Here is a 27,354-nt window from a genome sequence, read left to right as displayed (position 1 = left end):
CTGATTTGCATATAGCCATGTCTGAACTGGGGTGGCAGAGTGGGCTAAAGAACGGTGATGGATTAAACCCAGATCTTTTGACTGGGTGTGAGTGTTTGATTGATTCAGATGCTCCGTCCATCACCACCCCCTTTTGTACCTCTTTACACCAACCAGCAAATCACAGCGCAACACACTGTGACATCAATCTTGCTCTTTGCAGCAGCTCACCCTCCTTTACAATTTTCTTCTGCACGATTTCACCGCAAAACCACAACAGTATGCAAGTGCTTCAACTTAGAACTGTCTGTTCTGCAGGAAGAATATCTCTCACTCAAAAGAAAATACAAAATATCTTATTTCTATACCTATTTTACCATTCACTTCAAATAAAATCTCTACCAGTGGGATTTCTCCCTAAATCGATACAGTCATTCTCTGTCCACCTGAGATCTACTATACCAATCGTATAGCACTAACACACTAGGAAGTACCTATCTATAGATGTGGTCAACAATGTCTCACTGCTAACACCACCATACAGCAGACAACTAACTTAGGGGCCGATTAGGATGGCGGATGGATCGCCACCGCCATGTAGGCAGTGTTGATCTGTCCGCCATCTGTGCCCGTCCACCACCAATTCCCCCCCGGCCATATTACAATGGCGGGGGGACTGCAGCCGACAGAAACACCGTCCGCCGCTTTTCGGCGACCGGGGCGGAAAAGGGTTCATATGGCATACGGGCTTTGCTTTGGGGGCCCGTTGTGGGCGGGTGGGGGTGCATATGGGGGGGGGGGGTGCCCATGGGGGGTACCTATGGTACCGCCCTGCGTTTCACAGTACAACATGTCAGGCACCGCGCGGTGCCTGTCATGGTGTGCTGTGAAACGCACAACATGCATTTTTGACATTGCGGCGGACGCTGCTTTCAGCACCGTCTGCCCCAATATTAAAAATGCGGGATGCACCCACCACTGTGGCGGGTGCATCCTAATTCGGGGGACGGTACCTCCGCCCTTGTGGCGGACGGTCCCTGCCCGAGACAGGATGGCGGACGGACTTTGTCCATCCGCCATCCTAATCGACCCCTAAGTGTCTTTTACACTAAGACCACCACGTAGTAGCCCGGGATCCTAGGCCACAAACGGACCAAAAAACAACTTCAGCTTCTCTGTATTTAGCGCCACAATCATACATGGACTTTAACCATTACATGGACTTGTCTTTAACCACTTTGCTGACTTTAACCACTTCACTCAACAACACACAACCATATCAAAATAACACTGCAATCTAAGCAAAAGCAATGCAATGAGCAACCCTATTGATACTCAGACTCCTTTGCTGCTACAAGTCATCGAAATCCATCAGCTATTCCATCAGTCCTTCTGCCAAACATGGGATTTTTTACTTTTCGGACTGGACAGAGGAAATCTATTTTTGGTATATCTTAAATCCACACATTACAAGACAATCCATAGCTCTACTGCCAAGATTTGCGGCAGTGTAAGCTCTTTCTAACAAAAACGGTCACTCTAGCACCTCGATCCATAGGAGTGCTATATTACAAATCTTTACTTGGTATACCTTACCACATAGGCATTGGTCCTCTGATGGATCTTTCTTTGTCCTAGTAAGGGGTGGGATCTAGGATAACCCACTGTCAGTCTACCCAGTGAGGACCATTAATTAGTAGCCAACTCCCAAGCACAGTTTCAAAGAAAGAACATTAATCTCAGATGAATAATTCAAACTGTTCTTTAAAATAAATGAATCATTGTATTAGAGATTCAAAATTAATACAAGTAACATCTGTAGCAATTCTGTCATGCACACTAATGCATGCAGCAAAATTCTAAACATTTAGTAAGTCAAATCAAAGAATGCAAAGGATGGTTTCCAAAGGTAACAGGATGGTTCAATAAGAAATCTCTCAAAGGGACACAGGATTCGAGTTAAAGTCCACTAGGGAATACTCCATAAGCATAGATACAAGAAAATGGACCATTTATCAAAGGTTCAGGTCTGGATTTTCATCAGACAGATCAAATAGTCCAGCAGATAAGTTCATTAGCATAAGGCAATAGGAAAATAAGATAGTTCGGCAGGCAGAATAGAGTCAAGGATGTGATGGAACAGTGGCAACAGCCACAGTTCTCCAGAGCATCTGCAAAGAGTCCTCCAGCAGCTAAAACCAAAGAAAAAGAAGGGGAACCCACTACCCCTAAATCCACAACACAAGAGGTTTCTGTTTCTGTACAGCAGACATGCTGAACTCACGTATTTGAAGGTGCTCTCATATAAGATAAAGAAGAAAATGGTGCCTCTGTGAATTACAATACTTGCCCAGGATCACATAATTTGAAACCAGTTTATGGGTCAAGAGCATTATAATTAGGTCGAGTAGATTATTTAAGTCACTAGTCATGCAGGTCTAGTAACATTTTAAGGATTTTTCAAGCCCTGCCATACCATAATATACAATGACAAGCCATACCATACTATACAATAAGAGGCTATATCATACAAACCATACTTTAATAATGATGGGCCATACCATAGTTTACCATTACTATACAATGACAGGCCGTACCACACTAAACCATGCCATACAACTGCAGGCCATACCATACCATACAATTACAGGCAATACTATACCATACCGTACTATCCAATGACAGGTCATACAATACCATTGTGTAGAATGACAGGTGTACCATACTATAAAACGACAGGCTTTACCATACTATACCGTACCATACAATAACAGGCCATGCCATACCAAACCATAGCATAAAATGAGAAACCATCCCATACTATACAATGAGAACCCATGTAATACCATACTATACCATAACATACAACGACAGGCCATACATAGCATACTATACTATACAATGACAGGTCATGGCAAATAATAGCATACGGCACGATGGCAGGCCATACCATACCTTACTATAAAATGACAGATCACGCCAAACCATAGCATACTATACAATACAATGACATACAATACCATACTGTACAATGAAAGGCCATACCATAACATACCATATTTATAGTATACTATATAATTCCAGGCCATACCTTACCATACCATACAATAACAGGTCATGCCATTCCATAGCATGCCAGACAATACAATGACATACCATATCATACACTGAGAGGCCACCCAAGAAAATGCCATAGTATACAAGGACAGGCTATACCATACATTACTATACAATGACAGGTTACACCATACCATACTATAAAATTATAGGCCATACCATACTATACAATGATAGGCCATACCATACCATTCTATACGATGACAAACCATACTATACTATTTCATATCATACAATAACAGACCGTACCATACCATACTAAACAATGACAGACCATATCATATCTTACAAAGTCTGATCATACCATACCATACTGTACAATGACAGGCCCTACTATACCATAGTATACAAAGATAGACTATGCCATACTATACCATACCTTGTCAAACCATACCAAATGACAGGCCACATCATACTATACCATACAATGACAGGCCATACCATACCACACCATACCACATACCATACTTTACATTGACAGGGCATACCACACCATGCCATATTTTACAATAACATATTATGCCATGCTATACAAAGACAGTCCATACCATACAGAACTATACAATGACAGGCCATACCATACCATAGCATACTAAACGATAACAGGCCATACCATACTATACAATGACAGACCATATCATATCTTACAAAGTCTGATCACACCATACCATACCATACCATACTGTACAATGACAGGCCTATTCCATACAATACTATGCTATACAATGCAATGACAGGGCCATACTATACAATGACAAACTGTACCATACCATACTATACAATGACAGGTCATTTTATTCCTTTACCATAGTGTACAATTTCAGGCCATATCATACCATACTATACTACGACAGGCCATACCATATTTACCAATACCGCACTACTGTACAATGACTGGCCATACCATACTATGCCATATAATAACAGGCCATAACATTCTGTACACTAACACGCCATACAATGATTGGCCACACCATACCATACCATACTATTCAGTGACAGAACATACCATACTGTACAGTGACAGGCCGTACCATACCATACCATAGAATACAATAACAGGTCATACCATACCATACTATACAACAGACCATACCATACCATAGTATACAATAATGGGCCATACCACTCCAGACTGTACAATGACAGTCCATACCATACTATTCTGAACAATGACAGACCTTACCATAAAATACCATTCTATACAGTGACAGGCCATACCACTCAAAACCATACTATACAATGACAAACCATAACATTCCTTACTTTACAATAATAGACCATATTATACCATACCATACAATGACAGGCCATACCATAGCATACTATACTATGACACCCATACAATACCATACCATACTGTACAATGACAGGTTATACCATACCATCCTATACAATAACAGGCCATGCCACTTCATAACACACAATACCATGCCCTACTGTACAATGGCATCCCATACCATAATATATCATAACATGGTATACAATAACAGGCCATACCATTTGTTGACAGTCCATACCATACTATACTGTACAATTACAGACCATACCATACCATTCTATATAGTGAGAGGTCATATCATACCACACCATACCATGCAGTAGAATGACAGTCCATACCATACCATACTATTCTGTAGATTGAGAGCCATACCTTACTATACAGTGACAACCATACCATACTATACCCTGACAAACCATACAATACCATACAATACCCTGACAAACCATACAATACCATACTATACAATGTCAGGCCCAATAATACCATACCATACCATACTATAATGTAGATTGACAGCCATACCTTACTATACAGTGACAACCATACCATACTATACCCTGAGAAACCATACAATACTATACTATACCCTGACAAACCATACAATACCCTACTATACAATGACAGGCCATACTGTACCATACTGTAGAATGACAGACCATACCATCCTATACAATGACAAGGCATAACATATGATACCATGCTATATAATGACAAGTCATACCAAGCCATACTATACAATGACAAGCCATATTTTACCATAACATGCCATAGTTTAAAATGAAAGGCCATACCATACCATACAGTACTACATGACAGGCCATACCATACTGTTCAATGACAGGCCATCTCAAACCATACCATACCAGTCCCATTATATAAATGACAGTTTGTCCCATAACATAATATTCTAAAGAGAGACAGACCATACCATGCTACATAATGTCAGGCCATACCATGTTATACCATACAATAGCCTTACAGGTCATAACATGCGACACAATACATTGACAGGCCATACCATACTATATAAATCAGGCCATATCCTACCATACTATACAATGACAGTCCATACAATATCCTGGATCACTGGAATTACTGTGAATCTGCAGCTTTACGATTTTCCACATAATTATGGTTTTGCTGAACCTGCCATGTAATCCATCAAAAAGTGTTGTTTCTATCTCAAAGCAATCAAAAGTTAGTATAACTATGTGGCAAGCCCTTTACCGCACAGTGACATATCTACTTTATTTTGCTGATTGCTGCATTTACGGGTTAAAGTGAAACTGAACCTCTGCCTAGACAGTGATAACATTGTAAAAATTGCAAAATAGTGAAATAATATGGCCACAAAATGTGGTGCATTATGCTGCATAATTTGTCTTTTCTTGCCCTATAACTTAATTAACCCTGCGGCATAATTTGTTCCTACCTTTCCGCATATATCCTGTGGCCATGATCGTACCACACCATGTTCTACAATGACAGGCCATACCATACCAAACCATATTATTCTGTTGCCGACCATACCTTATATTTTTTCATATATATATTTATTGGCATTTAAAATAAGTAGTAACATTGTTTACGTTACATTCAAAACATTGAACTATTATCTCAACCATACGGATGTATACATAATTAGCTGTTCCCCTCAACCTCTCCCACCCATTCCCCCCCCCCCCCCTAGCTCGGCCTCAGTAAACTAACGCTATGCAGGTGACTCTAGATTGCCTGTTATGATGGGGAATACACCAGCGACCACATTCTCCGTTCATGTGCCTTCATATGCGACTACTGAACACATGTGCTCTCTGTCCGCCCAGATACTCTCAGTGTGATGCGACCCTGTGTTTCGGACCAGAACTGTACCCGCCCCCTACGCTCTACTAGGGTAATTCATCTGGTGGCGTAAGCAGTTCCGCAAGCATTGCTGCCCACGCTCTCAAGTCATCGCTCACTTTTTCGTCCCTGGACCATACCATACATACCATACTATACAACTACAGGCTTTACCATACCATACTATACAATGACAGGTCGTACCATACCCTCATATACAATGACAGGTCGTACCATGCTATATCATAGTATAAAATTATAGGCATACCATTCTGCACTATATAACGACAGGCCGTACCATACTATTCCTTACTATACAACATAAACAAATAAGCATTGACAATGCCAGTAGCTATTGCATAGGCAAAGAGGCCAATGCTTGTCTGAATTGTTTTGTGTGTAGCAGGAATGGTCTTATCACTGTTGTCTGTGCTTGGAGGCGACCGTCCACCCATTGCCATGTCAACTGTGTATTTTCTCATTTGCAGCTAGAAAATCTGCAGGGAGCCCTCTTTGACACAGGACCAGACAGCTCTCCGATTCCACTGGTGGACAACTTCAGAGCGACACAGACGCTGAACCAGAGGACTGTGTATTCCTCTTTTCCAATGGGTAAGTGTGCAGGCTATGAAGTGAAGAGAATAGATACGTCAATTGGTGAGCTAAAGGGCATAGTCTTAGGAGATGTTGTCTGCTCACTCAATACCAGATCATGAAGCCAAAACTGCAACGTTTTAATCTTTACTTTCTCACTCATTGGTTCATTGTGTTATCTTAGTCATATTGCTTCATTCCTCACCACCTTCCTGTCTCTGTTGTCTTTTTTATGCCCAAAATGTGAACATTTTAGAAACACAGTATCTCCCAATAATTAGGAGTGTGGTCTATTTCCAGTGCTTAGTATGTATGCCTCTGTGGCCACCTTTGATTCCCCCTCATGCCTGTTTCTTCTTCCATCATGCCTTTCCTGTATTTTTATGTCACTCTTGCATATCCTTCTTCATCCCTGCTTTAACCCTTTATCACTGTCTTCTTATCTTTCACATCATCCTCCACCCCACCCCTTTTCTGCTTTTCCCTCTCTATCAGGAAGCTGGATAATGAAAAAAAGCACTGGTCTCCACAAACCAATTTCACAAAACTGTAGTTCTTCTCCTTTGAATGAAAAAAATTGCTAATACTGAAATGAATTAAAGTTTATTTAACAAGAAAAACTTAAGAGTATGATGAAGGATTTACTTCCGATATTAAAAAAGATTTACCAACTGGCAAAAAATATGGATGAGGGAGATGGAAGAAAAGTTTATTTCCTTGAACGTAGAATTGTATACTTATAATGAATTTCTTCTAAGGTTCTGCTTGAGGGAACACATTTCACAAAACTGTAGTGCTTCCCCTTTGAATTAAAAAAAAAAAATGTTCTAACACTGGAAATCACCTTGTAAATTAATGATGGAGGAGAGACAAGAAAGGGAAATTGTACTTACCCTGAAAGCATCTTTTTGTGGCATTCCATGCTTTAGATTCACATGCTGTGCATACTCCTGCCATCTGGTGTTGGGCCCGGATGTGTGCAAGTTGTTTTTGTGCGGAGAATTTTTCTTGAGTCATGAGATACTGTGATTCCACCTCTTGCTTGCAATGCACATGGTCATTGGCTTCATTGTTATATTGTTTTCTGCACGGTGAGTGAGGATGAGGCTGGAGCAAAGCGATACAGGAGAGAGAGATAGAAATATGACTATGTAAAATAAGTAAGAACGAATGATAACTGGAACAGCCAGAAGAGTCTGAGGAGGAGAATCAACAGCACTACATGCCACAAACAGATTCTTTCATGGTAACATTTTCAGTTCGAAGCCTGTGTAGCTGTAGATACACATGCTGTGCATAGACGGTAAATCAGTCCTCCCTTAAGAGGTGGCTAGCCTGTGAATGTTTCAGAGGACTAAAAAAGGGTTTGTAGTACAGGCTGACCAACATTGGCTTGTTGGCGGGCTAATACATCTACACATTGATATTTTGTGGGAGCTATGTGGTGTAGACCAAGTAGCAGCTTTGCAAATGTCTGCTATGGGGATGTCCCAGAGAAAGGCCAATGAGGCCCCTTTGTTCCTAGTAGAACGGAATCTAGGAGGAGCAGGTACAATCCATTTCGTTTTTGCGTAACAGATCTGGATGCATTTAACTATCCATCTGGCTATGCCTGATTTTGATAAGGCTTTCCCCTTATGTAGTTCCAAAAAAGCAACAAACAGTTGTTGAGTTTTCTGAAAGAGCTACGTTCTGTCCACATAGTACATTAAGGCTCATTTGGCATCTAATGTTGGAGGAGCCCTTTCTGCATCTTAGTCAGGTTGAGGAAAGGAAACTGGGAGCTCCATAGACTAGTTAAGGTGGAAAGAAGAGATCACCTTATTGAGAAATCTACGGTTGGTGTGAAGTACAGTCTTATCTCTGTGAACCTGAAAGAAAGGTTGTTGTGAGGTTTAGCCCAGGAGCTCATTGACATGTCTCTATGAGGGTAGCTGAATTGCGGTGAAGGCTAGTCCATATGTTTGATTGTGTAGCAAATAACTAACATCAATCTGGATGCTGGCTGCTAATAGGGGTCAATCTGGTTTGAAAGGCAGTAGCAGACAAACAGTTTCCATTTGTCAGCATAGCAGGCAAGAGTGGGAGGTACTCCACCAGCAGGTGGATCCTGTGGTGAAGAGCCCAACGCCAGATGGACTGAGCTAGGTGAGAAAACTGGGGTGAATGAATGACTCCCTGCTTCTGTATGTATTGTATTGTATTGTAATTGCATTTATATAGCGCTTACTACCCCTGACGAGGCAGCGTCTATGTAGTACATGGCTGTCATATTGTCCGTCTAGACGAGGACTACCTTGCCCACTATGTGGGGAAGGGACAGCTAGTGGCTCCACATAGTTCATGTAGAGCTACCTGTGACTAGGAACCCACTGATCTTGGACAGTCAGGTTTTGTAGATGCGCCTCCCACCTAGTGAGAGATGCATTAATTGCAATAGTAACCTGAGGGACTGGGTCGAGAAAAGCCACCCCTGCAACAAAATATTTGTTTTCCACCATTGCAGAGAGTGATAAGTGCAGAGGCGGATCAATGCTAGATATTTCCAATTACCCTCCACCTTAGACCATTAATGCGATAAGCACTCCTGCAGTGGGTGTATGTGCAATCTTGCGTGGGGTATGCAGGAGGTCATCATGCCTAGGAGGGGCATGACTGTTAAGGCTGTGACCTGTTGATTTGGCTGAAAAAGAGGCAGTAATGCATGAAAGGACTGGGTTCTTGCCGGACTGGGATAGGCTTGGATGACCTCTGCATTGAGGATGGCTCCCAGATAGGGTTGAATTTGAAGGGGTTGGAGATTCGACTTTACACAATATGAGAAGTAGGTCTATAGTGGCTTGAGTACATGCACAGTACTGCTATTGCATTGTGCTTTTTATCAGCCAGTCGTCCAGGAATGGGAATACATGCATACCATGTCTTCACAGGTGCACAGCTACCACTGCGAGGCATTTTGTAAAAACTCTTGGTGCAGTGGTGATCCCGAAGGACAGCCCTTTGAATTAGTAGTGTTTGCCACTCACCACAAACCAGAGGTAGTGCCAATGCACAGGAAAGATCGGGATGTGGAAGTAGACGTCTTTGGAGTCGAATACTGTCACTCACTGGTCGCAATGGCCAATTTGGGATTCTAGATACCTTGATGTTGAAGAAAGGGCAGTCCCTTCCCAAAGCCACCCTGCCAACAGGGAGAGTATTCCAAGCTAGAGGTTGCCCCGGAAAAATAACCACTTCTGGAGGAGGAAAAGCAAAAAGAGTAAAAAAAACTCCAAAGATGAAATATCCAGAAGGGCAGGAAAAGACAGAGAGGACCAACCTGGAAACAGAACACAATTAATTGGAGAAACTAGTATAGGAATAAAGGAACTAACTAGGAGCGTGTACACAGAACGAGGATGTTTGCGACAAACTCTTGACAGGCTGACAGCCTTATATAATACTAAATGGCCTGGAACAGGAAGCGACCCACAGGTAAATAATGACCACCATCTTGGATAGGAAAAAGCCAGTTGGAAATAATGAGGGAGGCACCATCTTGGACTGGGCTGTTTAATAATCCAAGATGTTGCAGTCCCACCAGGATGCCAAGAGGACTCCAGCTTAACTCTGGTGCAGCCTGCACCACCCCTGCACCCTCCAGACCACACTTGCTTGCATGAACTCCCTATGGGAGAGAATACTGACAGGCGAAAGGTAAACCTGACAGCAGACCAGCAACGTCCCACACACCACATGCTGTCGGTGACCTCCTCAAGATGAGCTGTGCTCGGAACGTAGCAGGCCTGACAAAAACAGACATAAAGTCGCTTTGCTGGAGCATTGGAATGACATCCTGGAAAGTGATCATGTGGAAGGGATCTGACAGGATGTACTTGTTCAGGGGCCTGAAGGCCCATCTTTCTTGGGAATGAGGAAGCAGATGGAATACACCCCTGAGCCCTGGAGGTGTTGTGGTACAGTCTCTATAGCCCCTTTGAGAAGGAGCGATTTAACCTTTTTGTGAAGCAGGCACTGATGTACCGGGGAGAGATCATATTGATGGTTGGTATGTTGGCTGGTTTGGAAATAAGCTCCAGGTGTAACCGTGTTGAATGATGTCTAATACCCACTGGTCCGAGGTGATGTGTTTTCATGCGGGAAAAAACCTCTAAAGACGTACCCCGACAAGTGTTGTCTTATCGGTGGTGAGGAGTGGCAAGTCAGTGCTTGACTGGGGTAGCTCCTTTGGGGGAGTTAACCTAGCATCCACCTTTGGGACTGTTGCCACGGTAAGCACCCCTAAAGTAACCTCTTGTGGAGGTTTGCTGTGCTGGCTGACGCTGGAAAGACGTGAAAGCTTCTGGGGAGGTGGTCTTGGATCCTGCACAATATGCTGAGCAGCACAAGGGCCCATGAGGGGTAGGCATCGCTGTCTCCATGTCTTTTTTAGTTTCCCCATCATCTCAATAACCTGAGGTGCAAAAAGATGCTCCCAGTCAATGGGCAGGTTGAGTAGATACTGTTGAAAATCCGTCTTAAAGTCGGAGACACGGAGCTGGGCATGTCTGCGAAGGAGAACGTCAGAGTTGATGCCCAAAGCACAGTATAAGCAGCTTCTAATGAAGACCTAATGTTGATGTTAGAGATTAATTTGCCTTCTGACACCAATTCACGCCCCCTTTTATGGTGCCTCTCAGAGAGATGTTGGAGAAGTTCCTCCGTTTAGTCCCAGTGATCCTGGTCATAACCTGGATAGCAGACTGATGGAGTTGGTGATACGCCATTGATTGGCAGACTGCATTACAATGCACTTGCCAGCATCTATTTGTTTGCTCTCTTTGTCTGGCGGAGCACTTTGCCAGGGCCGGTTTTGGTTCCCAATCCGGCCCTGGCGATGTTGCAGGGGAGAGGGAACTGTACTTACAACCTGTTGAGGTCTTTGATTGTGAGATTGAGGTCGGAACTTTCTTCGGGAGAGAAAACCTCCTGGTTTGGTGGCCAAAGTTTCTGGATAATGTTGCCTGTCAAGGTCCTGGGAGCCGAAATGGTCTGAAATATCTTTGCCAGTCCTGTACAACATTGCGAGTCGACTGGCCCGGCAGTCTTGAAGATTCTTTTTCGACCAGAAAGACCGGCATGCACCACAAGCAGCCTCATTATGCTCAAGTGAGAGGAAAAGATTACAGACTTGGTGGAGGTCGGGCCTGGGGTATTTCACAAGATAATGAGAGCAGTATTGAAAAGGCATCCATTCCATCACAGGCGAGGCATGGCGAGAGTGACTGAGTTGAAGGGAAAGAAGTCTTGACGGGCGAGGTTCTACCGGGAGCTGGAGTTGACCGGAGAACCGTCCCAGACGAGAGTAAAGGCGTTGACCCGATATGCGAGAAGAGGAAACTCGATCGAGTACAATTCCGATGGAGGGAGAGGAACCGCGATGACCGAAAAGAGCACCGCGCGGGCCTTGATCCTGAACACACGTCTAACACAAAGGCAGAAAGAAAACAATCTAACAATGGAGTCAATGACCATGTGCATTGAAAGCAAGAGGTGGAGTCACAGTATCTCATGACTAGAGAAGAATTCTTCAAACAAAAATACCATGCACAAATCTGAACCCAATGCTAGATAGCAGAAGTATGCACAGCATGTGCATCTACAGCCACACTTGCCTTAGCTTATTTCCTTGAATGGCGAAATGTTGTATACATATCATGAATTGATCAATTTCTTCAAAAGTTTTGCTAAACAACACATTTAACAAAACTGCAGTATTTCACCGTTGAATTAAAAAAAAATTGTCAATACTGTACTGAATGATAATTTGTTTAGCAAGAAAAACGAATGAGTCTGGTGAAGGATTTACTTCGGATATCCAGCGTTGAGTCACATACATTCTCAACATTAAGAACACTGTCACCAGGAGCAGCTCCTCAGCTAAGGCGAAGGAGCATCGCCCCACTGCTTTAAAGCAGTGCAACTGCAAAGTAAAAATAAAACGATAATAACGTAACGTCTGTTATTATCATTTTATTTTTACTATTGCAGTTGCACTGCAGTGCAGCCCCGTTGATAGGACAGGGTAGGGCTCGCCTCCCCTGACGTTGAGGCCGGAGGAAGAATGGTGGCTGCACCCAAAGTGCGCATGATGCTTTGGCCGGCCATCTCGGACCAGCCAAACCGTCATGAGCACTGTGCATGTTCTCCATAAGCTATATTATGCAGCGTTCGTGGAAAACATACCCAGAATCCAAGCCCCTGTCTGAGCGCCCAATCACAACGCTGCTTAAGGCAGCGTTGTGATGGGAAACATCCTTTACAACAAAACTTTTACAACGCAGTGCTATTACAACGCAGGTTTTACAACAAAAACCATTACAACGCATTGCACTGGGGGGCGCTCTAGGTTAGGGAATAGATTTAATTTACTATCCAACACCTTCCCTACTATCCACGGGGACTGGAGTTGGAATAGTAAATTAAACTATTCACTATCCAGCACCCCAAAGCGCTATGCGCTGTAACAGCATGCGTTGTAAAAACTGCGTTCTAACAGCATGCTTGGTAAAAACATGCGTTGTAATGTCATACATCCCGTTGTGATTGGTCAGGGGATTCTGGGAGGTTGGGTCCTTCCTGCTGAAGGAGAAGCAGCGGCTGCGACGGTGACCTCCAGGTAAGTTTGTTTTTCTTTCATTATTTTGTTTCCTACACCCACACTGTTCCCTACCAGCCGCCAATGACTGGCACTCTGACCTCACTACAAAGTCCAAGGTAGTGGGAAAGCTAATTCCAGACACTGGGATTACTGGTACCAGTTGGTATGCTAACTGTGGATTACAGAAAATGTGCCATTACGAGTTGTAAATTGAGGCTCCAATAAGAAATGGGAAATCAGAATTATCTTGTCCGATTCTACAAAGTACTCCTCATTCACAGACACCTTTACACTCCAAGATGTTGTCTGTATTGAGAAGTCATTGTAGGCGGTGGTTGCATGGGCTGTGTTTCTGCATCATTCCTGTTTGTGGGCCTTACTGGCTTATAAACTACTCAAGGTGGGCCTGTGGGCATGCATTAGAGAAGCTAATTATTTTCTCTTGTTCCCTACAGGTTCCACATTCACATATTCTGCTGGTTAGTAGACTTTTCATTATTTTCTTATTTGTAAAACTATTGGTGTCGTAACGTAGATTATAAGGATGTTATTCTTCATCGAAATAGTGGTAAATGCAGAGAATAGTAGGATTGACTCAATATTAGGCGTGTGCAAAGTTATAAAGTTTTTCTTTTACTCTAATTCCTCCTATGATTACAATTTGAAGTGTGCAAACTTTTTATCTGCGTGGATTTTCAGTTTAAAAACAGCACGCGTGTCGTCTTTTAAAATTGTTTTGAGAGATGCAGTTCAGTTTCAAATGAATTAGGAAAATTATTTTAAAGTTAACTTGTGAGAAAATGTAACATCCATTTCGCTCTCTAACAAACATTTATGATATAATATTTGGGGTTTAAGGGTCAAAAGTCGGGCCGTGCATAAATGTAGGCAAGTAATAAAACTCAGGAAGAAGTAGGGTCAAATTTTGGATCTATGCAAGACTTCAATGTCATGATAAAAAGAGAGCAGATACCTCTAGTCAGTAACAATACAATCTACAATTCTCTTAGCGATTTTGAAGAATCTGTGTGCACACATTAGCGATTATGGAAATTGAGTATGCTCTAAATTTGAATCAGTATAGCCCATACACCATAAATTGAGGCCTGCAGACTGCAAATGGTATATCGGTTCTCAAGACACTGTGAACTGTGTGCTACATCTGATACATACAGTATGATGCATACTTCACAAATGAGAAACCTGTCAATCCGAGGGTTATATAAAGGTATGACAAATGGAGCACTTCTGAAACATTTGTTTCTGGTATAACTGGAGCTGGGGCTTTCCAATCAACTGAAGTAATAGCAATTTATTAAATTTTAAGCAGGAAGGCCCAGCACCCATGCAATACCTACTGCCATTTCTTATCATAGCTAATCCGTATGAACCAAAAGAAAAATAAATTAAAGAAACAAGGAAACCAAAAGTGGGTCAGGAGAGACTAAAGTCCGAACCGTCGATCCTAGCTTCTCCTGCCAAAGGAAAATCGGAGCCTAATGCCAACATGGACCTACTATCACAGCACCTCTCATGAGATGCTGGGGCTAAGAAAGTAATTCTAGACCTCTAAAACAGACTTGAATTGAGAATAAGTAAGTTTGAGATGAAAGATTTGTGATGCATAAACAATCAGATGCCATGTTTAAGAAAATGTAAACCCTCACAAGAGAAGACATTGAACTGGAAGACAGGAACAAGGGGTAATCTGAGAATATTTGGACTCACCGAGAACATGGAAATAGAACCCAATTCGTGCACATACATTTTGGAAATATGGATCCTAGAAACTCTTTAAAAAAGACTCTGAAATTGAAAGTTTGCATAAAATACCCACTAAACCCACACCATTCTTGAAAACTCTAAGACCCATGATATTCTAACTACTCGTTATACTCCTACAAAAAAGATACTCACGCCCATGGGAAAGATCAAGGTAATAGAATCGAATGGCTTATATGTAGGCATCTCCCAGGACTATGCAAAATACAGTGTGAGATACAGAAAAGGCTTTTTAGCACTGATGATAACCTAAAATCGATGAAATCTTTTTCGTAGGTCCTTCCGAATTGAAATTCAAATGTAAGGTGAAGACCACCCTCTTTGTTGTGCTGTGTAGTGTTAAGTGCATTTGTATTTGTATAGCACACATCTCACCCGGGAGGGTACCCTGGCACATGAAGCAGGAACTGTATAGGCTGAACCGGGATTGGGGCTTGGTAAGCAGCGAGGTCTTTGGTTTCTTGCAGAGCCTGCTGATTTCCAAATATGAATAAACAATCTGCAACAATCTAAGAAGGACCACTATCTATCTGAGTGCAACGGGTAGATATTTGACGGTTTCCAACTAGGAGCACTGAAATGGCCATTCTGCACTGCTTACATTATAAATTTGTCTTACTTTATTTACAACACTTCTCAAGAAATACCCTTGATATATTCCTGGGTATATAAATACACTCCAGTCCTATCCACTAGCTATTTATTGAAAATCCGTCCACTAGCTATTTATTGAAAATCCGGTTACTCCTCCATTCTACTTTGCTACCACACTCAAATAGCTTCCCACTCATCAAGAGAATTCAGCCTAATACTCTGCTGCTTGTCTTCATGGACTCTAGACAAATATAAATGGTGAGAACTTCTCTCAACCACTAATCTATCACAATATAAACTTGGTTGGCCAAAATACCTGGCAGTGCTCATACTCAAACAAACCCTGATTCCCTGCCTTACCTTTTCTACTCGCCACCTAATAAATTACGCAATTAAACTAACATATAACCACAAAACACACAATCAGTTTTTACTTATGCTGGGTAGTCCCTAATTGATAAACACAAACATATGGCTGCTAGATAAACAGAAGCTTAAAATCTTCAGACTCTACTTTTACTATACTAAAAACTACCCTGATGAATCACTTAATAATCTTTAATCTACTGGTAGAAGCTTTCAGTTCTCTTCCAAACTTATGTTCAAATGTGTTATCATGCTGTATTTATGCTGCTATTTCTCATGGCGAAAGCATAGACACTATAAATAAGTTAGAGCAGGTAAAGTATGAGAACAGTAAAATAATCAGTAAGATAGCTTACCTGTAGATCAATAAACTCCAGGCAAAGAAATTCTGTAAATTTAAAAAGAAGGGTAAACCCTTAGTTGGCCACATCAAAGCTAAAGGCAATAAATGCAAAATTTCTGCAATCATAGGCAAAACAGGGAAGATAAAAACAGACACCAAACATCCTAGATTGCTTCCATGAGTTGTATTCAAACCTGTGTGATCCGTAGATGCAGCCCTCTAAAGAAGACTGTTAAATATATCTAGATAGAATTCAGATGTCCTCTATAGTCATAAGATCAATGGTAGAACTTAACAAATCGGGAAATCAGAAATTGTATAGGTGATCAACCCACTTAAAAATGGCAAGGCTCTGGGCCTGTTGGTTTCTCAGCGAGCTTCTATAAAAACTTCAAGAAACAATTATAGACCACATGGAAAAACTCTTTTTAACATGTCAGTAATGGACAAATGAGTGGTACAGCTACTGTTGTAGCGATCCACAAAGAAGACAAGGACCCCATGGCAACCAAGAACTATATACCCATATCCTTACTCGACATGGACTGTAAAACCTATGCTAACATTTTCGCCATCCGACTTGAAAAAGTTCTGTCACTTTAATCAACTCCATTCAAATTGGATTTCTGAAAAGCAGACTGGCATCTGACAAGATAAGATTGTTTGGATGACGTGGCACAGGATGTAGAGCAGATCCTTGATAAGGTATTGTGGACCTTCCTGCATTCACTGCTACGCAAATATGATATTGGACCACTGTTTTAACTAATGGTCTTTGCACTGTATGCCAATCCAACAGCTCAATGGAACTCTATCTGAGAAACTCGGATTTTCTCAAGGTACGATGCATGGCTGTCCATTATCACTGCTATTATTCTTATTGCCCATACTTATGATTATTCGCTCAATCAGCACATCAAAGATATATCATTTGATTCAGGAAACCAAAAGGTAGTAACATACAGATTTACTTTCAGTGGAAGCAGACTCCGCAATCCCAGGAATTCTCAAAACGATCAAATCATATGGAAACGCACCAGGCTATACCTTAAACCATGAGAAAATGAAAGTATCCCCCCTAAAATGCCTAAGGTGGCCTCCTTGAATCCGGTGTAGGCTCGAACTTTCTACAAAAGATGGGAGACATAAATCACATGCTCTCTTCCACTACAATCACAGATGACCACTCTGAAAAAACCCAAAAGACAATCCATGACATATTCCAAGCAAACATTTCAACTTAGCTCTGTGCTCTCGGTGTATTAACCCTTCTATGAACTTCGAAGACGCTTACCTGCTTCTAAGGGACCTATTCTTAACAGTGGGTATCAAACCTATTTCATGTGAATGAAAGAACTACAGTAATATAATAATAATTTATCACATCATACTTTGTGGGGTTAGGAGTTCTTTAGAAGAAGCACAGAGAACAATCAAAGCCATCCTGAAGCATATAACCTACTACTATCACTTGGACTATGTCTGCCTATGCAACGGCACCTGCAGTCATAACCTAGGCCAATTTAGAATAAGTTAAACATACCTGGATATTTCTATTTTTGAAAAGGCAACAATTAAACTCAGCGGTCCTAACTAACCATTAGGTCTTTCTGCAAGGCCAGCAGCCTCAGTTTATTTGTTCTTTTAGCAAAAATGAAACCAAGTGATAGATAATAGCTCACTTACTTGGTGTTGCCAATACTTGTTTGGTTGAGTCGTCAAGTAAGTCCTTGCCAACAGAAAGATAAGACAGATACAGCAGAGGACCCTGCTCCACCCTGACCAAGCTGTGCATCTCTCTGTCTTTGCTATAGCCACATTATACCTCTGCAAATCATCGAAGGTCTGCGCTGGTCCCATACATGTAAACATCAACCGTCTGTTTTTTACTGCCCTACACCTTAGTACTTAGTAATTGCCTCTGCATGTAGGCTAACATTTATGTTAACAACACCGGTCAAGTACCAATATGCAGCACTTACCTCCATATCCTATCATGCAGCACTCAGACCAGGTTTCTATCTCTTCAATACTTTCTCTTCTCTAAAAAGTCTCTCTTACCATGGAAGCTATTCTTTAAAGTCTCTCTTACCATGGAAGCTATTCTAAAAAGTCTGTCTTACCATGGAAGCTATTCTAAAAAGTCTGTCTTACCATGGAAGCTATTCTAAAAAGTCTGTTTTACCATGGAAAGTCTTTCTTACCATGGAAGCTATTCTAAAAAGTCTGTCTTACCATGGAAGCTATTCTAAAAAGTCTGTTTTACCATGGAAGCTATTCTAAAAAGTCTGTCTTACCATGGGAAGTCTGTCTTACCATGGAAGCTATTCTAAAAAGTCTGTTTTATCATGGAAAGTCTTTCTTACCATGGAAGCTATTCTAAAAAGTCTGTCTTACCATGGAAGCTATTCTAAAAAGTCTGTTTTACCATGGAAGCTATTCTAAAAAGTCTGTCTTACCATGGAAAGTCTGTCTTACTATGGAAGCTATTCTAAAAAGTCTGTTTTACCATGGAAAGTCTTTCTTACCATGGAAGCTATTCTAAAAAGTCTGTCTTACCATGGAAGCTATTCTAAAAAGTCTGTCTTACCATGGAAAGTCTTTCTTACCATGGAAGCTATTCTAAAAAGTCTGTCTTACCATGGAAGCTATTCTAAAAAGTCTGTTTTACCATGGAAGCTATTCTAAAAAGTCTGTCTTACCATGGAAAGTCTGTCTTACCATGGAAGATATTCTAAAAAGTCTGTTTTACCATGGAAAGTCTTTCTTACCATGGAAGCTATTCTAAAAAGTCTGTCTTACCATGGAAGCTATTCTAAAAAGTCTGTTTTACCAAGGAAGCTATTCTAAAAAGTCTGTCTTACCATGGAAAGTCTGTCTTACCATGGAAGCTATTCTAAAAAGTCTGTTTTACCATGGAAAGTCTTTCTTACCATGGAAGCTATTCTAAAAAGTCTGTCTTACCATGGAAGCTATTCTAAAAAGTCTGTCTTACCATGGAAGCTATTCTAAAAAGTCTGTTTTACCATGGAAAGTCTGTCTTACCATGGAAGCTATTCTAAAAAGTCTGTCTTACCATGGAAGCTATTCTAAAAAGTCTGTCTTACCATGGAAAGTCTGTCTTACCATGGAAGCTATTCTAAAAAAGTCTGTCTTACCATGGAAGCTATTCTAAAAAGTCTGTCTTCGAGGAGGAGCTTAGCGCGCACCCAAGATGGTCCCGTGAGCTTCGAGCTCCCGGACCTTCGCCACCTCCACCGATTATCATGTACCCTATCCTGACTTAAAGGACGGGTTCTTACTGGTGCAGCCTTGCTGACCGTTTATCCGTTTTCAGACTTCGATTTGGACCCCGGGAGCCGAAGTTATGGACTTTTGAACATTTCTGGCCTGCTCCATGGTACTGCCCCGGGCTTGATTTCTCTGCCAGCCGGACAGTAATTGAACAACAACGGATCTTGTTGGTCCCCCTTGCCCGGCCTTCTACTTTCAGTTTCGTTTCTCGTGCTTGGACCTCTTTGACTTTGCCTCGATCGCTCTGGTTTATTGCTCTCCACCTAACCAAGAATCACCAACTGGCGATCCGGCCTTTCACTACTCATTGCCTGGTGGAAGGTCCTCATCTTGTTCTCCAATTTGCCGGGCGCATCGAGTGTAGCCATTTTCACTAGGTCTCAGAATACCCTCCGGGGTGCGCGACCTAAAATGGCCACCAAGCCTGAGGGAGAAAAACGCAAGACCAAACCGGCGTTACGAGGGGGCCCCGTGCAGTCTAACGTTATGGACAGATATACCCTCGCTAAGGGCTCTCCGGGCGGATCGACTAAACCCCCGGCCACTGTTGGTGAAGAATCCCCGATGGGTGAAGATCTATCGTTGAGGGACGTCATGGGCGCCATTGCTGGGATGAAGGCCACATTGGGTCAACAGTATGAAGCCCTGACCCACAAGTTGGAAACGGTCGCAATAGATGTTACCCTGATCAGGGCTGATCTTGCGAAGACTAATGAGAAGGTCAAATCCCTCGATCTGAAGACATCTAGTCTTGTTACTGACGTCTCCGATTTACAGGCAGAGGTCGGTAACCTACGATCCGCCCGTGACTACCTCTCTCGACGCCTGGACGATTTTGAGGGCCGTGCACGACGGAACAACGTCCGTCTGGTTGGTGTCCCGGAGACGTTGGAAGCAACATCGGTGGACCTGCTGGTGGAGGACTTAGTTTTGAATCATTTGGCGCCCAAGGGCCTCAGCAAGTTTTTTGCAGTAGAACGTGCACACAGGATCCCGGGTGGCCCGCCTAAGCTGGGTGCCACTCCGCATCCCATCATTGCTCGGATCTTTAACTTTCGGGACAGGGATGCGATCCTGCAAGCTTAACGCCTATCTGGTCCTACGGCTTATGAAAACACTGCAGTCAGTTTTTATCCGGACTTCACCCAGCAGGTTCAGAAACAGAGACTTGGATTCCAGGGGGTGAAAAAGAGACTGAGGAACAGAGATTTGATATATGCTATGCTTTTCCCGGCCCGGCTACGTGTGGTTTACAATGACCGAACATTTTTCTTTGACCATCCTGGAGCGGCGAGTGACTGGCTGGACACGCTGCCCCCGGGACGAGATCAATCTGATCATTCTGGACACTCCGGTGGAGCGGAAGGTGGCCCGGTGGAGCAGGAATAGGGAGCGAAATCGGCTCCCGGACCAACGTATTGACTTTCAGCGGTGGTTTGAGGCTATGCCGCTATTGTTCGCTAACATGTTGTCTGATTGGGGTGTGGGTGAGGGTTGGGTGGGTCTTCCTCCTCTGGGGTTCTTTTCGTAGAATAATTGTATGTTCGGGCGACAGGCACACTGCAAGTTGGGGTGGCTTTTGAGTCTTACGCAGGGGTGCGGGGTGTGTTGTATGAGGTTTCTTGGGGGGATGGGGGGTGGCGGTTCACGTTTCTTTGTTTTTCTCAAGGCATAATATCGATTATCTTCTGTTTTCAAGTGTCGCGTCTGGTGTGGGGGGGATGGGGTGATCTTTGGGATGGGGGTAGAGGACTAAGGTTGCTGTGTTGGAACGTCAATGGGTTGGGAGATAGGATCAAGCGGGGTGTAGTTTTGCAATTGCTGCAACGTTTGTCCCCTGATGTGGTTTTGCTTCAGGAGACGCACTTGCTTGGCAATACGTGCCATGCAATGAATAGGCGTGGCTATCGTCTCATTGCGCACTCAGGTTTCAATTCTGGCTCCAGGGGGGTGGGGCATTCTGGTTCGACACTCCCTCCCTCTTGCTGTTGACGATATCATCCTGGATGATAGGGGATGGTACGCCGCCATTGTGGGGCGCTGGGAGGGGAGGGTTATTACCCTGCTCTCCGTTTACGTACCGCCGGGTCTTCAGACTACTACCTATGCCGACCTGGGAAGAGTGATCTTGGGAGTCCCCGAGGGTATGCTTGTAGTGGGTGGGGACTTCAACTCTGTCTTGTCTGGGATGTGTGATCGTTACCCTCCCCGTGAAATCGCAAAGTCTCATTCCTGGTTGGGGGACTTCCTGGAGGCTCTGGGGCTTACCGACTGCTGGCACTTGCTTCACCCTGGGCAATTGCAATATACCTTTCACTCTGGGGCCCAGGGCAGTCTTTCGAGACTGGATTATGTGTTGATGCCCTCCTCCCAGGCCTCCTCAGTAAGGGAGGTGAGGCACCTTGCTTAGGGGTATCTCGGATCATTCCCCACTATGGTTGGTTGTGGACGTGCATGGGGGATCGGAAGGTAGAGTGGCCCCGATAAACCCATGGTATCTCCGTGATCCCAAGGTCAGGACGGAACTAATTAAAACGATTGACCAATACTTTGCCGAAAATGTGGGTTCTGTGTCCTCCTCTGTCTCGTTGTGGGAAGCATACAAAACTGTTATTCGGGGCCAGGACCTCTCTTTGATTGGCAATGTTAAGAGATGTAGGAGGGAGGAGGTTGTCCGTCTTGAAAATGAAATCACTGTTCTTGAGGGGGAGTTGGAGTCTGAGGTCACCCCGGAGAGGCTGCACCTTTTGGGTCTGAAACAACTTGAATATAGAGCGTTGGTGACTGACGCGGCGAAAGAGATGAGCAGGGAACAGCAGGGACGTTTGTATGATGTGGGAGATAAGGCAGGGAAATTGCTTGCTTGGCTGGATAAGAGGGAATGTGCGAGTCGTGTTGTCCCTGTGATTGTTGATTTGAATGACGTGAGTATCACTGACCCTGCTGATATTGTTGAACGTTTCGCTGATTATTTTCGGGAAGTGTACTCCCCTGTGTCCGATAGACCTGAATATGACTCCCACTTGCTTCTGCGCGATATTTCGCTGCCATGCTTGTCCGACCCTGAAAAGGATCTCCTGGAGGCTCTGCCTACAGTTGAGGAGATCGCGACTGCCATCCGCTCGGTTCGCTCGGGGAAGGCCTCGGGCCCTAATGGGCTCCCCATTGAGCTTTACAAGCTCCGTCCGGATGTGATAGCACCGTATCTTAGGTCGATGTTTTTAGAATCACTGGAGACGGGCTCTCTTCCGCCTGACCAAAGATTGGCTTCCGTAGTGGTTATTCATAAGGAGGGTAAGCCACGTGACCGCTGCGACTCCTTCAGGCCCATATCCCTGATTAACGCCGAACCGAAGATCCTGGCCAAGGTACTTGCCAATCGTTTGGTTTCTGTCATTGGCGATCTGGTTCACCCGGACCAATCCGGATTTATACCACACCGCAACACGGCACTAAACCTTTGGCGCCTGCATGGAGTCCTTGCGCGGGCGGAGACTCTGCGTGAACCGGCCATCTTGGCTTCCTTGGACGCCACCATGGCGTTTGATACGCTGGAGTGGCCATATCTTTGGGCAGTTCTCTCTAAATTCGGTTTCGGCCCCACTTTTATCAGCTGGGTGAAATTGCTTTATACTGACCCCTTAGCCCAAGTGGTGGTGAACGGGCGTGTCTTGTCCTCCTTTGCTCTCGGTAGGGGGACGAGCCAGGGCTGCCCTTTGTCCTCTCTCTTGTTTGCCCTTGCTTTGGAGCCGCTGGCGGCCTGGCTGAGATGGGAGCCATCTCTGAGGGGTATTAGATGGACTTCAGACTTTGAAGATCGCATCTCCCTATACGCAGACAACATACTTTTGTACCTTACGTCGCCTCGAAAGTCGTTGATCGTCCTTTTCGACGTGTTGACTTCTTTCCGTAAAAACTCCGGTCTTGTCATCAACTGGTCGAAGTCTTGCATCTATGTCCTTTCCGGTGAGGCTCCTCTCCTACCTCGTGGCTGTCCTATCTCGGTGGAGCTGGAGGGATTCAAGTACCTGGGAATCTTTATCACCTTGGACCCTGTGCTCCGTTATGAACGCAATTTGCTGCCCCCTCTTCAGCGCCTCCGTGCTGATGTGACTGCGTGGGGTAGGCTCCCTCTCTCTCCTCTGGGACGAGCGGCGCTATTTAAGATGATGTCGCTCCCACGGTTTCTTTATGCGCTCCAAAACACACTTGACATTGTACCGGCCAGTTACTTTCGGGAGATTGAAAGTCTACAGAGACAGTTGATATGGGGGAGCCGCTCTCGTATTGCCCTTTCGAAGCTGACGCTCCCTTGGTACGATGGGGGCATCGCGCTCCCGGACATTCGTCGCTATTATTGGGCCTCTCAACTGGGGGCCATCAACCACGGCACTTACGCTCCTTTGCCGAACCCGGCATTTGAGATGGATAAATGGCTACTGCCCGGTGGAGATTACAACAGAGCTCTATACGCGAAATCTGCCGGCGGGTCTCTCACGGGCCCCACTAAGACGGCTGTGCAGGTGTGGTATCGTGCTACAGCGGCTATGGGATGGGCTGACAAGCTGACCCGTGCTACTCCGCTTTATGCGTCCGAAAAACTTGGCTCCCTCTGGAAGTCTAAGGGTTTTGATAGGTGAGACGTGATCGGTATCAGCAGGGTTAATGATGTGTGGACCAAGGGTAGAGTCAAGACGTTTGAGGAGCTGAAAGTTGAGTACGATCTGAATGATAGAGATTCCTTCCGATATGCGCAAATCCGACACGCGGTCCTGTCCGTTTTTCCCCTGGGCTCGGATGTTCCGGAGGCGTCCCCGCTTGAAGATCGGATACTGGATGGGCACGTCCCTGATAGCACGATCTCGCTCATCTATAAAAAGTTAATTAATACCAGAATCGACCTACTGGATAATCTTCGAGAGTTATGGACTAATGATGGTCTGGAACTCGATGACGAAGACTGGCAGGCTGCGATCTCTTCCCCGAAGGAGGTGGCTATCCCGGCGCGCCTCCGGTTTGTCCAGCTCAAAATTCTCCATAGGGTATACGTGACTGGTCCTCGTCTGGTGCGCATGGGATTCTCGGCGGATGGATTGTGCAGGCGTGGCTGTGGTATGGTGGGCACGTTTCTCCATATTATTTGGGAATGTCCTGCTGTGCTACGCTATTGGACTCGCATGCATGAAGTTATGAGTGAGGTCACGGGTGTGCACTCAATGCCTGAGGCGCGGAGATGTCTGTTGAATGTCTGGGAGCCGAATGATTATGACCATGCGCAGCTTCGTTGGGTGACCTAGGGTAGTATGATTGCCAAGAGGGACATTGCTCAGTTATGGGGCGCCCAGAGGCCACCGACAATTCTGGTGTGGCAACAAAATATGGACTGGTGCATGTTTAGAGAAAAGACTGTTTATGTTTCCCCTGGCACGCCCCGCAAATGGGGGAAAATTTGGAATCAATGGAACACATACCGTGGTGATATCTGTACTCCCCCCCCACCCGGAACTGAATACTGACCTGTCATCCTCCCAACCTGATGTTTCCTCCGCAGGAGTTTAGATATCTTGTTTGCTTCTGATCTCCTCCCCCCCACCAATCTCGTCATATACTTCTGTCCATTGATTTGCATATGTACCCCCCCACCCCGGCAACGAAGTGACACAATTGCATTGTACTGCCTTGCTTTTGTTTTATTTTTTTGTTTCTTGTTATTTGAATTCAATAAAAAGTTTTAAATAAAAAAAAAAAAGTCTGTCTTCTAAAAAGTCTGTCTTACCATGGAAGCTATTCTAAAAAGTCTGTCTTACCATGGAAGCTATTCTAAAAAGTCTGTCTTACCATGGAAAGTCTGTCTTACCATGGAAACTATTCTAAAAAGTCTGTCATACCATGGAAGCTATTCTAAAAAGTCTCTCTTACCATGGATGCTATTCTAAAAAGTCTCTCTTACCATGGAAGCTTTTATTTCCGCGGCTGAGCACCAAGCCACTAATTTCACACACCCACTATTGAATTGTTTCTGGCTTGTTGAAACCACTTTATACCATATGTATTTGCTTTTGTTTGTATGTTCCTTCAAAGCTTATAAAAGATTTATGAAATTAAAATTAGATCCTACACGTTGCAAGGAGCAGCACAAAGAATTACAGTCCCCCTTTAACCACTTTGTATCTCGGTGGGATATCAAGAGTATAGTGACATATGGAGATGGTGAGGAGTCAAGAAAAATGGAAAGTCAAAGCTTTAAAACATCGAAAATTATGCAAAATGGGATTACAGATTGAATTGCAGGTGCCAGATTTCACCATCGTCCTCAAGTCGATTTAACAGGATGGTGACTCTAAAGTCTCAGGTGTATGCAACACAGTAAAGCAATAAGTATACGCAAAGCCACACATGTTAGTAATCAAACATAATTGTTGATAATCATACTTAATATATCATAACAATAAAGGAGATGGAAGAAAGTCTTGCAGCATTGCACCAGTTGAACCACACAGCCTTGTTACCAGCGCACAACCTATTTTTATTTTCCTGTAAATAACTTTGTCTTTTTCTGTAGGCTCGTGTCAACTAATTAATCATTTACTTACTGACTTCCTGAAACAAGTAACTCAGCTAAACCAGTATTGTCAAAAACCAATAGGTCAACTAGTATTTATCACTTGGTTTCTTTTTGCATAAAGATCAAATAAACGTAGGCTACTGGCTCTTGCGGAAAGACTTAGGGGCAGATTTATAAGGAACTGACGCATCTGCATAAATGCGTAAGTTTCCTTGCACCAGCGTCAAATGTCCTTGCGCCACTTTGGATGCGCTGTATTTACAAAACAGTGCTCCATGGCGCAAGGATTAACAGATGCGTCAGAAGTTCTAACGCATCTGTTGGCCCAAAAGTCACGCATTGCTGGAGTTGTGTCGCAAGCACGACGCAGCTCCAGCAATGTATTTTGAGGCCTATACTTACTGTGCTGCGTTACTCCTTACGCCTGCTTCAAGCAGGCGTAAGGTTTTGAAGCAGTGGTGTCCTGAAAGTGGTTGATTTGTCTGCTTCACTTTTACGAGGCCTTCCTGCCTGGGAACGCCCACCCTGCATATATTATACCTGACGCAGGTATAATGTGAAGCAGGGCTTTACAACGTGACGCATCCCCCTGAATGCATCACGTTGTTTGCGCCGCTGTTGCGTCAAAAAAAGTGACGCAATGGCCTCGCAAGGAGGTGCAAGGGGCTTGTAAATCTGCCCCTTAATAGTTAGTTAGGGCCACCGAGTTTCATTGTTGTCTTTTCAAAACATTCCAGAATGTAACTCTACTGCATGGCAGGGCCAGTCACATGTTTGCTCTATGGTATGATTGTCTTTATTGATTGCAAAAAAGTATGAGAAAGAAGTGATAACATTTGATCTCAATAAAGGCCTATAGTTGTGTTTACATTTCCAGTTAGTATTTAAAAAGTATTTGATAAAAATCTACATCAAACGAAAAAGTTTGTCAATTTTTCAAGTTAACACCTGTG

The 27,354-nt window shown here is 43.7% G+C and overlaps 2 protein-coding genes across 2 annotated transcripts in view; one reads left to right on the top strand and one right to left on the bottom strand.

The window, feature by feature from the left end:
- Positions 1 to 27,354, bottom strand: part of CIART (circadian associated repressor of transcription) — a 469,491-nt gene that overhangs the window by 350,490 nt on the left and 91,647 nt on the right. Inside the window, exon 3 of the mRNA XM_078670378.1 lies at positions 16,556 to 16,587. Coding sequence (XP_078526504.1) covers positions 16,556 to 16,587 — 32 coding nt within the window. The remainder of the gene's footprint in view (positions 1 to 16,555; positions 16,588 to 27,354) is intronic.
- The window catches only part of CA14 (carbonic anhydrase 14), a 199,684-nt gene that overhangs the window by 140,543 nt on the left and 31,787 nt on the right, over positions 1 to 27,354 (top strand). The window contains exons 8-9 of the mRNA XM_078670381.1: positions 6,712 to 6,835; positions 13,913 to 13,936. Coding sequence (XP_078526507.1) covers positions 6,712 to 6,835; positions 13,913 to 13,936 — 148 coding nt within the window. The remainder of the gene's footprint in view (positions 1 to 6,711; positions 6,836 to 13,912; positions 13,937 to 27,354) is intronic.

The sequence above is a fragment of the Lissotriton helveticus genome, chromosome 12 (assembly GCF_964261635.1).
Source record: "Lissotriton helveticus chromosome 12, aLisHel1.1, whole genome shotgun sequence".
In the NCBI taxonomy this organism is placed as follows: domain Eukaryota; kingdom Metazoa; phylum Chordata; class Amphibia; order Caudata; family Salamandridae; genus Lissotriton; species Lissotriton helveticus.
The sequence above is the reverse complement of the archived record's forward strand: the minus strand, read 5'-3'. Positions and strand labels throughout refer to the sequence as shown.